The sequence below is a fragment of the Aulonocara sp. 'chitande type north' Nkhata Bay genome, linkage group LG4 (genome assembly GCF_057382095.1).
Source record: "Aulonocara sp. 'chitande type north' Nkhata Bay isolate Kocher_YH1m ecotype deep benthic linkage group LG4, A_spYH_male_GT1.1, whole genome shotgun sequence".
Classification (NCBI taxonomy): domain Eukaryota; kingdom Metazoa; phylum Chordata; class Actinopteri; order Cichliformes; family Cichlidae; genus Aulonocara; species Aulonocara sp. 'chitande type north' Nkhata Bay.
In genome coordinates this window covers 5,953,878-5,966,651 of record NC_141347.1, presented here as the reverse complement: position 1 = coordinate 5,966,651, position 12,774 = coordinate 5,953,878, and the positions used below count along the sequence as shown (strand labels likewise).

Sequence of the window (12,774 nt, the reverse complement as noted above, 5' to 3'; positions counted from 1 at the left end):
AGATGTGAAAAATACTGCATGATGATGATGGAGGATTAACCGCGGTGGCTAAACTGTTTCCTGTCTTTGTGGGCGTACTCACAGGGAAGTTTCCAGGCACGTCAGTCTTGGTGGCTAAAGTCTCCATTTTCCAACATGTATCGCTACAGGTGCAAAGACACAACATTAATCATCAGTGTAAATATTTTAATGCTGTCCAAACGGTGTTTGCTTTGTCTGTCCTCTCGCACTCACAGAGGAAACGAGGACGCCACCTTCAACCCATCTTCAGTTGGCTCAACCATGGCCGGACTTCCTGTTGGCTTTGTGACAGCAAACCACTTGAAATGAGAGCAAACTGCAGTCAAGCACCACTTACAGCAACCTGTGGACACGCAAATGGAAAGCACTGAGAATCATACAGAAGCATAAGAGCTGTTTATTGTAACACGTGTGTGTGTGTGTGTGTGTGTGTGTGTGTGTGTGTGTGTGTGTGCACATTAATAACACACTGATGTATGTTAGTTTGATTTATGCTATATCTGAGAAAACAACTGCAGAATTTTACATCAAAGTTTCCAAAGCTGATGTTTTGTTGTTCACTCTGTTTTATATTCATATAGTTTGTTGTTTTTAAATCAGTGGACAAAATAAATATTATCACACAAAATCCAGGGTGAAACATAACCAAATAACCTAAATGGTGAAGTCATTATAGAAGTACATGTTGCAAAGGTCAGCCTCCTGTATAGACTGCTAAACTGTCTGGGGGGGCCCTGCCTGTCCTCGTTGGATAAGCTCCACCCCTTTTCCATAAGACGGAGACAGTTGTATGAAAATAGATGGGCAGTAAAATAAAAAAAAAAAATATTATGGATGACTCTGTAAATCAAAGTCGGCCTGAGGCAGAAGCAGAAACCATGAGGAGCACAGCACCACTCCCAGAAGGGCACGAAGTGAAGCCATAGCTGCTGAAGAGTGAAGACGTGATGATGGAGGAGATCACAGATGAAGATCTGCTGCCTGCTGACTCTTTATATAGAAGAGTGAGACTATCTCCCCACCAGCAGCTGCACTTATACAAACCCCAGGTGCTGGGATGGCTTTGAACATGTGACATTTTCTGCAAACACATGGACAGTTTCATAAGCACAAAGATTATTCCTGCAGCGGCAGAATCGTATCCACTGTGTGAGAGGTGAACGTCAGACAGTTCTTAGAAAATGTAGTTTCTCTTTAAGCTTTTAACGTCTCTTTTACCCCCATTTGTCTAAAACTACTTGACAGCCCTTCATGTCAGAGGTTTATTACCTGTGCAGGATGGAGCACATGGTCTCAGTCAGGCTGGACACGATCACTCCTACAGGAAGTAAATGTGATTTTATTTCACCTGTGAAATGATGAAAAACAGCAGAATAGCTCACGCTAACAAACGGGTGTTGAAATGTTTCATTTTCTGCTGTTTCACAGGTCAAAAAGGGCGTCGAAGCAAACTGAAGCTGAGCTGCTGCTGCTGTTGTAGTGCAGCATCTGCTGTGTGCTTCATCAGAGAACCTTCTGTACACAGCAGACAGAGGCTGCTGCCACTGAAGTCCATCTGCTAGAGAGCTTTAAACACTGGTTATTGAAGTGGCTTTGATGATACTGATACACAGTCTTTGCTGCTGTCACAGGACAGGGATCCACCAGGGAGTAGTTGTCAGGATAAAGAGCCTTCGCTTCTCTAAATATAAACTGGATACTTGTAGGAAACTTTGGGAAGCAGCATTTTTCCTCATATCGTCTAAACTGAAGTTAGCTCAGGTGCTTCTTCCATACTTGCTCTGCAGAAAGCCAAAGAGTTTGGAGCTCTGCAAACATTTGCAGCACAGCTGGATGTTTGTAACTTTGGTCACCTCTGTATCATCCCTCAGATTCTTTCTGCACAGCTTTGAAACCACGACAGCACGAGTGATGCTGAGGAGACGTCCAGTTTAAACAGACCTTTATTCCTGGAACACAAACACATGAAGTGATGCTGCTAAAGAAGAACATTTAATCGCACTAATGAATCAAGCATCTGTTTGTCTGTCAGTCTGTCAACAGTTCCTCTGATCGACTTCAGACTTGGTGGGTGTTTTGTTTTTGCAGCGGTCAAAGTCGATCAGCGTGTTGCTTTGTCTGCTGTAAATCTGCCTGTACAAAGGGAAACATGCATGTTTTAGATGCAAACTCACAACATGGCTGCATTTTTGTGATTATGTGTATTTTATATTGATTTATTCTATTATGTTTTGTATATGAATCTTTACAAGTGTGTCGATACAAAGGCTTGATTAAAACAAAGGCCTCAGCTGTGCTGTTAGGGATGCTCTCATATTTGTTTCAAATGTAATAAATCAAAGGATTTCAGGCTTTTCATCCTTTTTATTTGTTTGGTTCTAACAGCAGCTGGATAAAAACATGCAGGTGATGAATATAATTGTGTGATATTATGAGCATTGTGAATAAAGAAAGAGCAGAGATAGTAAAAAGGAAACAGGTGATGGACGTGAGATTTTCAGAACAAAAGCTCCTCAGTGAGACGATCACCTGGACACAAGGTCAGGCAGCTGGGACTCATCTAGAGAGCAAAATGGAAAAGTGATCTGTGCAGAACATCACTGTTGATTGCAGTTATTTACATCAGACTTCTTCTCTGAGATAAGAGCACCGTTTCTGGGAAAGATGACAGTATTTCCAGGCTGGATGCTGTTTGCAGGGAGAACTGAATGAAACTCTCCTGCACCTCAGCGCTGAGGTCCACACCTGTGAACACAGATGAGGTCAATCTGCTGCAGCACGTAGAGCTTTACTGATCAGCAGGTTCAAAGGATTCAGCAGAGCGTAGAGTCAGAGCTAAATGCCACATCACCATAGAGTTTGTTAACAACAGCTTTCTTTGCCCTTTGTCTCGATGGACTGAATCAGGGATACTCGTCATACTTCACCTCAACCACGTCACTGAGAGACCCCAGCCTGACACAGCAGCAGAGATGATGAAAGCAGAAACAGCAAACAGATGCTTCAGTTGTGTTTCTCTCTGTGTGTGCGCTCACGCCCACTTGTGTGTGTGAACTTTCCACGTACCTCAGCTTGTTTCTCCAACATGAGCCATCAGGGCTGAAAAACATCACTAACACATGAATTCTTTCTCTTTTTGTTATCACCTGTGATCATGTGTCTCATGTTTCTGTCATTCACCAGTTCTTGTAGAGTTACGTGTAACTAGACTTCTGTGGGACGTAAATGATTGTTTTGTATGCAGATCTGTACAAAGGATGGAAACACTTGATTACAAAGGAGATCTCAGCTGTGTTGTTGTGGATGGACTTCAACGTATTTGTTAAAAAAGAGAATAAAGCAAAGTGTTTTAGCTGTTTGGGAGTTTTTGTTTGATTCCATTCAGTTTTATTTCTATGGAGTCAAATAATAAGAAAGGCTCTAGAACAGCCCTGAGTTTGTCCAGGTGACACTCCTCTGAAGAACAAAGACAAAGAGGAAGAAGGGGACTCGTTTTCAAGTCTTGTTTCTTTCAAAATAAAAGCTGAAATGTTTTGGAAGCATGATAATATTTCAGCCAGGATGCCGTCTCCAAGGAGACCTGCACCTCAGCGCTGAGCTCCACATCACGCCCTGTGAAAGCACAGATATAAATCTGCTGCAGTGAGAAGAACTTTACCCAACACAAGTGTAGAAGTAGACATTTGACTTTACCTACAACCTGTTAACAACAAAGCTTTCATTGCCTCTGCTGTTGATGTCATGTAGGACTAATCATACTTCACATCAGCCATGCACACGTCAGAGGATCTCCAGGCTTTCAGTAATAAAGCCAAGCAGATGATGTGAACATAGCAATAGTAAAACATGCATCATAATCAGCTGTATGTGTCGACTATGTGGCACCTCAGTCTTGTTGGCATGAAGAAAAGTTGTGTAACATGTAGCATAAGGGCTGCAAAGACATCATGTAGACAGCAGTCGTCTGTTAGTCGTAACGTATCTCCTGTTAAAGAGTTAAATGTGCGTTCTCCATCTCTGTCCTCTCACAGCTCGCCGTACACCAACTCCAGCTGTGGTAACCATGGCTGTGCCCATCAACACGCTGAAGCTGAGACGCCACCCGTCACTATGGCGACTCCAATAGGGTTACCTGTCAGCTGTGGACGCATGAAAGGAAAACAGCAGAAACACAGACATGTTTACTGGAACATTTCCTATTGACAGCTTTATGGAAAAGTGGGTTTAAACACTTTTCTATGTTTTATTTTGTTTATTTATGGATTTATTGTGAAAGGAATTTCAAAGGTTTAATTTGACCTTTCCCCTGTTTTTCATACAGACTGGAGACGAATGGATGGTGCTTTCTTTGTTTGTCTAAAGATAATGAATAAAACTCTACACACATCTTAAACCACCCTCCTTTCTATATATTTTGTTATATAAATGGAAAGTATATAAGACACAAACTGAGCTTATATGATACTAAGGACCCTGGAGGTCAGTCCACCTTTATAATTCAGCACAGCCTGGAGTCTTGGTCTTTTCTTGGATGTTGGTTCCCTTTGTTTCCATCCTCTGTTAAGATGTTTCAGTAATGTTGAGGTCTGGGGAGGCCAATCCATGGCTGACGTCCTGTGATGCTGCATTAGCAGTTTGTTCATAGTGAAAAATGAAGCCACTGCCAATCAGACATTTGCACAGTGGATCAACTTCTGATGGTACTGTCCTGAATTCCACACCTATAATATGTTTGCATGTACTGATGAATATGTGCAGCTGATTTTCAGTCCAGTTCCTGTGTGACAGACGCCAGTCTTTCTGCCTGTGTCCTTCCTTAACAATAGAGCCATCCTTCCACTGAGACTGTTTCTGATGAGGCTTCACTGAGCAGTAGATGGATCCCTCAGCTCATCTAATCGTCCTATTTCTAACACATGACTGTCAGAAACTGTTAATCTGCTGCAGCTCTTTAACTCCTCCACTTCTTTTTTTGTAACCTCTTAGTTTCCTCATCTTTTAAGGTGGCACTGCACACCAGATCCAAAGTCAACATGCTGTTATATAATGGAGTTGAACCTGTAATGGAGTTTGATTTAAACCAATCAGCAATTAAGTGAATGATGATGAGCAAAGATGGTGGAGGTGGTGGATGAAGACCCGGACAGCTGTGGTTGGCTCCTCGTATAGAGCAGAGTGAGGTTGTGTTTGCACATTATTATAAAACCATGTTCACCATATATTTTAGCTGCAGACAATAACATGATTTCTTTGCTGTGGTGATTTTATTCCACAAAGGCAACCATCAAAGTGCTGTATTATCTTATTTATTCTGAATGTTGACTTAGATCCACACCACGATTTATGAAACTATAGAACTAAAATAACAACAATCGTCTGCTTCTTTAAAATTTCTTTCATTACATCAAACCAGTGAAAACTGAAAAAAACAAAGAGCTGTTAGCATGTTCAGACCAACTTTGAGACAGAGACTGTAAAGTTCTGCACTTTAAATCCTGCCTGTGTTCCTGCAAATGATTCACACTGAAAGTATCTTAGTTTAGTATTGAGTGAGCCACAAAGCAGCCTGATAGCTTTAAAACAGGAAAAGTAAATGAAATTGACAGTTTCAGTGTAGCTGGATCTATTATTGGGGGGTCATGACCCCCGTAACCCTGCCTGAGGTCAAATCCACCATCTTTGTTTCAGTGCTTCATGTTCTCCCGTGTTTGTGTGCGTCCTCTCCGGTACTCCGGCTTCCTCCCACAGTCCAAACACATGCAGTTAGTGGGGTCAGGTTAGCTGTGAGTGGTTGTGTCTCTGTGTTATTCCACCTTAATCAATGACTTCCTGTTAGCATGAAGTGCTTCTGTAGGACTGATGTCATTTTCATGGTTGGATCATTTAAATGAAGCTGGACTCAGATGCAGTAAATAAGCTGATTGATCATTAATGAATAAAGCTGGTCAAACACATCACGTGGACACATGTGATTGTGTGTTGTAGTATTGATCCCAATGCTGGTATCAGTCCTGGATCAATAACACTGGATGGATGCGTTCAGCATGGAGCCCCTGAGCTGTGTTACAGACAAACATGGAAACTGACAGGTCTGTGTCATTCACAGTCTGTAACACTTCTAAACAACAGAGGCTGACCCAAGTGCCTCAGAGCCAGGCACGCTCACATCACAGCTCTCTAAATAAGCCAGTTTCAAAATAAGAGCTGAAAGCTGTGTTTGCTTGTGTTAGCTTATTATTGTGGAGACTAACATTCAGTGATCATGTGTTCAGACTCATAATGATTACTCTCAGAAATCCTGATCTTTGTATTTACTGTGTGTTGGATCAATAACTGAGATTCATGGTATCACACAGCTGTGCTGCTGCTGATGTCAGCACATCTGGAACAATACGAGGTATCTGCTACCAGACTGAGCAGGACGTGAGACCTGTGGACTGTTTAAAGCTGTCCCTCCACAGCTCACTCAGACCTGATCCACACCTCAGTGATATTCTCTGACTTCAGAGACAGAAACCATTCAGATCTGGGACCATCAGCTGACTGATGATGTCACACAGACTGTGTTTTTCAGGAACAGTGATTCTGATGTGAGCCTGCTAGCTGACAGCAGACCTGATGAAAGCACATGTTCACATCTGTGAGGACAGACTGGACTCTTTGACTGCACCTTGGTTCTCCTCAGAGGTCTGTACAGGAGCATGTCCACCCCCACTGAAGATCTCAGTCACTGTGAAACATAGAAAGCTGCTTGTGTGGCCTCTGCCTCACATGTAGATACAGCTACAGGTTTCTCTGTCAGTCAGACTGAAACAGTGTCCTGATGCTGCATCATTCAGCTCTGTGCCCCAGTCAGCATCACTGGGAGCTACCAGTGTTTCTGCCCTTTTCCTGTAACACTACACTCAGCACAGGCTCAGCTGGTATCCAGTGTTGGACTTTGGCTTCAGCTGCTGTGATAGATCCTCTAACATAGATCAGCTCTGCTACATGTTGTTAGATAAGTGCAGCTGCTGTCATGTCCTGATGTTTCTCTGGCTCAGCAGCTTCTCCATCAGAGGTTCACATGGAGCTGATCCAGTATCTCCAGTAACTGTGTTCTGTGCCTCACTGGTTCATCCTTCTGTCTGTGTGACGTCAGTCAGATGTTGAAGTTCAACTCTGTAATCTTCACTGTGTCACAGAGTTCAGTGAGTCCCGTTATTCACAGTATCAATCAGATCATCAGAGAACAGCTGATCAGCAATCAGTGGTGCCAACAGCGCCTCCTGTGGTGAGAGGATGCAATAATGCAATGTAGCATTTTTCCACTCAACACTTGCAGTCATGGAAACTGTCTGTTGGATCTGTGTGACGTTGCTTTCTTGGTTAGAGTTCCTCACAAATGTCCAGATGATTCTTCTAATGAGGCGTCGACCATGTTTGCAGCTCTTTGGAAGAAAACGTCGCCCTTTGCCATCCTTACTTTTCTTTGACTTCTTCAAATGCAGCTGAACTCCAGCTGGTATTTTCTTGGACTTTGCAGCTGTTTCTGGTCATCAGTTCATTCCTGCAAACCTCTGAAGCTGAACAACAATGATGCTGCATTGCTGGCTGATCCCAAAAGGTTGATTCTGTTCATCTGGACGTTTTCAGAAACGTTTGCTCACTGATCAGGTGACTTCTTCAGTCTCAGCTGACTGCAGCTTTACAAGCTTACAAACAGCACATTTGCACAATGACTGAAAGCAGCAGCACCTGATATATATGATACTAATATAATACATATACATATATAATCCATACTAATGATGAAGGAACTGAGCTCACAGTCCATTGTTCATTCAGTGAACTACTCAGTTTATTTTGGGCCTCAGAAATGCTCACTCTGTTTGTACATCACTGTCAGCAATAGACTCATTCTGCTGTGTGGACAGGAACACATGTGACATCACTTCCTGTTTGTTTGTGACTGAAGAAGTTTACAAGGAATCATTTAGAAGAGTTTCAAACATCAACTGATTGAATCCATGAATCTGAAAACGTGTTTGTGAGTGAAAGAGACAGACATGTACAGACTGAACTATCTGTTCAACAGTCAGAGTGTTTCTGTAACAGGAGACACTCTTTACACTCCACTCAGCACAGGGACACTGAGGAACCAGGAGGCCAGAACCTAAACCCAGGATAAAGAGTTTGAGTGAATGTGGTGTTGAAGGTGTGGAGGTGGATCAGAGTGTCAGAGGAGACTCTGTAGAAGGACAGAGTGCCAGCAGGACAGTCCACATACACTGCTGCTCTGTTAGAGACAGAGGAGGAGGAGGAGGAGGAGATGGATGTTTTTATTCTATTGTGCCAGACATAACCAGGACCATCATCAGTGCAGCTCAGACTCCAGGACTGATCATTGTTTCCAAACAAACAGTCACTGCCTCCTTTCCTTCTGATGCTTCTGTAACTCACTGATATATAAACGTTTCCTCTCCACTCGACCTCCCAGTAACAGCGACCAGTCAGACCATCTCTACACAGCAGCTGTTCCCAGTAATCAAATCTGTCTGGATGATCAGGATATGACTGAACCTCCTCCACATGTGTCACCTTCCTGTTGTTGTCAGATAGTTGGAGCTCTGTGTTCACTGTGTTTGTGTCGATTGTGAGTTGACAGGAATCTGATGGAGAGAACAAACACAATCCAGCTGCAGTTATTGATCCATCATCTGTTCATTGATTGACACTTTGATGATGACTCCTGACATGATGAAGATGGTTGAATGTGTGCTGCTTTGTTTTCATGAATCCCATTAAAAACACACTTACACTTCCTCAGACCTGGTCTCAACCATCGGACTCCAGCAGGCTCCACCCTGAAAGGAGGAGGGGGGTCAGAGCAGCACAGTCAGCATGCACACATGGACATTACATGGCTCTCACACACACACTGTTACACACTGAGCTCAAAGCTCGGCTCCACTGTTTTATTCAAAGAAATCTACATTTATTTATCAGCACATTTAAAAACAGCTTGAGCCAAAGTGCTGCACAGAGTAGAGAGAAAATAGGAAACATACACAGTAATGACTATAAAGACTGGTCAGGATTGAAAGCTACAGAGTACAAATGTGTTTCCAACCGGCTTTTAAAAATGTCCAGTGTTGGTGACGACCTGATGTGAAGGGCGACTGTTCCAGAGTTTGGCTGCAGCCATCGATAAAGCTCACCTCTGTTTTTACGTCTAGTTCTGGTCAGAAGCTGCTTATCTGCAGACCTGAGGGCTCCACTTGGATTCTTTTGTTAAAGAGAGATAAGATGGAGCCAATCCATTCACAGATTTAAAGACAACCAGATCTGGAAGTGGATTCTACCACGTACTGGTAACCAGTGGAAAAAGCTGGTGATGGGTCGTCTAGCACAGACCCACCGCTGGAACCAGACAATTGATGAGGGAGAGAACTGTGACAGCGCCGTTCCTTCACTTGACCTCAGTCGCTCTCGTCTGCTCCCTCGTAACACTGCTCTTTATTGAGCTTACATGAATATGCACAAGTTCATTATGACGTCTTACACAGGTATGAACAAAGAGTACCAGTCTGTGCATAGTGTGTGTGTGTGTGTGTGTGTGTGTGTGTGTGTGTGTGTGTGTGTGTGTGTCTGTGTGTGTCTGTGTGTGTCTGTGTGTGTGTGTGTGTTCGTTCCAGATGTGACCCTGTGACCCCAAAGCTGGTGCTAAGAGTCCAGCGGTCCCCCTAACAAAGGGCTCTTACAAACCTTTGCCATTTCCCAGCATGCAAGGCTCTCGTGGATGCAGGCACACCATTCAGTGCTGACGAGTATGTTGATGTCATTTTGAGGCTACAGGAGGAATTTGATCACAGATTTGCTGACTTCAAGACACACAGAGCCACCTTTCACATTTTTGCGGACCCCTTCTCCTTTGATGTGCAAGATGCCCCTTCTGTGCTTCAAATGGAGCTCATTGAGCTGCAGTGCAACTCTGAACTCAAAGCAAAGTTCAGGGAGGTGAGTGGAAAAGAAGACAAGCTTGGACAATTTTTGAGAGACTTGAGCCCTAGTTTCCCTCGGCTTTCCCGAATGTTCAAGCGGACCATGTGCCTTTTTGGTAGCACATACTTGTGCCAAAAGCTCTTCTCCACTTTGAACTTCAATAAGTCCAAGTACAGGTCCAGACTTACGGATGATCATCTTCAAGACATACTGAGAGTCGCAACTGCTTCCTCCCTCAGGCCAAATCTGGCTCGGCTATGCGAGAGGAAACACTGCCAGGTCTCTAGCAGCAAGGAGTAGGCAAGAGAAGCCATGTTCAGAAGAACAGTTCATTTTCTACAGTGTTCCATTCATGTTCAGAAGAAGGTTATAGAACTGTTAATACAGACATTTCAATCTAAACACAGCAGATATAGAAGACTGAAAGAAACACACAAGTTCACTGACTAAAAATATCTTATTATTGTTTTATTTATGTATTACAGATTGATTTATTTTCTTATTAATTCTTAATTTGTTTATTTATTTTTCATATTTTGTGTTAAAAAATAAAAAAAGAGATTTGAGAAGATTGGAATATTTTAACCATGCCTTTCCTGTGGAAAACCTAATGCGGCCCAGCCTCACCCAGACTCTGCCTGCAGCGGCCCCCAGCTAAATTGAGTTTGAGACCCCTGTCCTACACCATAAATCAGTAAGAGAGGGTACGACCTCTCTCATGGCCCCAAGTGGTGTGTGCATGCCAGAGCACTCTGGAAGGCACACAGAGTCTTTACAGACTACTCAGGATCAAACCTCTATCATTATGCAATCGATTATACAACTCTAAGCATATATGAGTAAATATTTCTAAGCATAAATGACAATCAACACTATAAACCTTACAGCTGGTTTTAATAACAGAATTTATTTGTTTCTCAAATGAGAAAGAGCTATCGAGAAACACTCCTAAATCTTTAGTTCTGAACTTTTCCAGTGGGCCAAGGTCAACATTATTAGATAATGCTAATTCTTTTCCCTTACATTATAACAATGTGAGGAGTTAATGCTAAGTATACTGCCATTAGCGGCTAATTCTAATTAGGGGTGAATAATTATTAGTAGCTAATGCTAATTTGACGTGAATTAGCATTATATTAGTGAGGAGTTAATGCTAAGTAGGCTGCCATTAGTGGCTAATGCTAATTTTAGACTAAAAAGCATTAGCAGCTAATGCTCATATTGTTTTCCTTTGCTTTGTAAGAATGACAGCAGCTAATGATACGAAAAGTCTGCCATTATTAACTATTGTTAATTTGATGTAAATTAGCATTATCCGATAATGGTAACCCTTTTCCCCTGCATTATAACGATGTCAGGAATTAATGCTAACTAGGCTGCCATTAGGGGCTAACTCTAATTAGGTGAATAATTATTAGCAGCTAATGCTAATATTGTTTTCCCTTCCCTTTTAACAATGTGAGCAGCTAATGCTAATTTGATGTGAATTAGCATTATATTAGTGAGCAGTTAATGCTAAGTAGGCTGCCATTATTAACTAATGCTACTTTGACGTGAATTAGCATTATGTGCTAATACTAATACTGTTTTCCCTTAATTTTTAACAATGTGAGCGGCTAATTCTAAGTACGCTCTTGTAAATAGCTAATTCTAATTTAGTGTGAATTAGCATTATTCAATAATGCTAACACTGTTTTCTCTTACTTATTAAAAATGATAGTAGCTAATACTAATACTCTTTTCCGTTGGGTAACAACGATGTGAGGAGTTAATGCTAAGTAGGCTGCTTTTAGAGGCTTATTCTAATTAGGGCTGAATAATTATTAGTAGCTAATGCTAATACCGTTTTCTCTTTCCTTATAACAATATGAGCAGCTAATGCTAATTTGATGTGAATTAGCATTATATTAGTGAGGAGTTAATGCTAAGTAGGCTACCATTAGCAGCGAAAGCTAATTTGAGGTGAATAAGCATTAGTAGCTTATGCTAATACCCTTTTATCTTGTGTTATAATGATGTGACACTTTTCTCTGCTAAGGATTTGTGTGACCATGATGGAAACTCTGATAAGCTAATGCTGCTAAGCTAATGCTGTTTATGGGCCCTGTTAGAATCAATATTTCATTCTCATTCTGTTGTTTGACAACAATAACAGAAAAATGTGCACTTGAGAACAAATTTATTGTGAATTCAGCTGTGAATGTACAGTTTGTCATTATTTAAGCTTCCATTTCCAAATGTTAGCTGACACTTTATTAGGTACACTGGTATCTATATCAGGTACACCTGTGACCTAAATGTTCCTGCAAACAGACTCCTTGGAGACCCCTACATAAATATCCATGAACTATCCAGCTAGACTAGTGTGTCTGTCCCTGAAAATATTCCTGCAGGAAGTGAGTGAAAGACACAGGAAATGTTTCCAGCTCTTCCTCCTCTATCAGACATTCTTCATACCTGAGAGTGTCCAGTCTCCAGCCTGGATCCTTCAGTCCAGCCGACAGCTGCTTCATTCCTGAGTCACCTAGATGATTGTAGCTCAGGTCCAGCTCTCTCAGATGGGAGGGGTTGGAGCTCAGAGCTGAGGCCAGAGAAGTACAGCCTTCCTCTGTGATCAGACAGCCTGACAGACTGCAGACACACAAAACAACAATCTATCTGTCAACAGTTGTTTTCTCTTTGTCACAATAACATCTATCCGTCCATTGTAACTTTAGGGCGATCGTGGCTCAAGAGTTGGGAGTTCGCCTTGTAATCGGAAGGTTGCCG

General features: G+C 42.2%; 1 protein-coding gene across 1 annotated transcript; it reads right to left on the bottom strand.

The window, feature by feature from the left end:
- Positions 1–5,698: 5,698 nt before the first annotated feature.
- On the bottom strand, positions 5,699–12,518 carry LOC147331847 (stonustoxin subunit alpha-like). The gene is made up of 3 exons (XM_086290529.1): positions 12,463–12,518; positions 8,821–8,867; positions 5,699–8,672 (listed from the first exon to the last, which is right to left on the bottom strand). Exons 1-3 carry the CDS (start codon positions 12,516–12,518, stop codon positions 8,140–8,142), a joined length of 636 nt encoding a protein of 211 aa, XP_086146655.1. The 3' UTR covers positions 5,699–8,139.
- Between the last annotated feature and the right edge of the window lie 256 nt (positions 12,519–12,774).

Coding starts and splice junctions, on each gene's coding strand:
- LOC147331847 (XM_086290529.1), bottom strand. CDS start 12,518: ATGAAGCAGCTGTCGGCTGGACTGAAGGATCCAGGCTGGAGACTGGAC. Junction 8,868..12,462: donor TGGAGACTGGACACTCTCAG/GTATGAAGAATG, acceptor TCCTCCTTTCAG/GGTGGAGCCTGCTGGAGTCC. Junction 8,673..8,820: donor GAGACCAGGTCTGAGGAAGT/GTAAGTGTGTTT, acceptor TCTCTCCATCAG/ATTCCTGTCAACTCACAATC.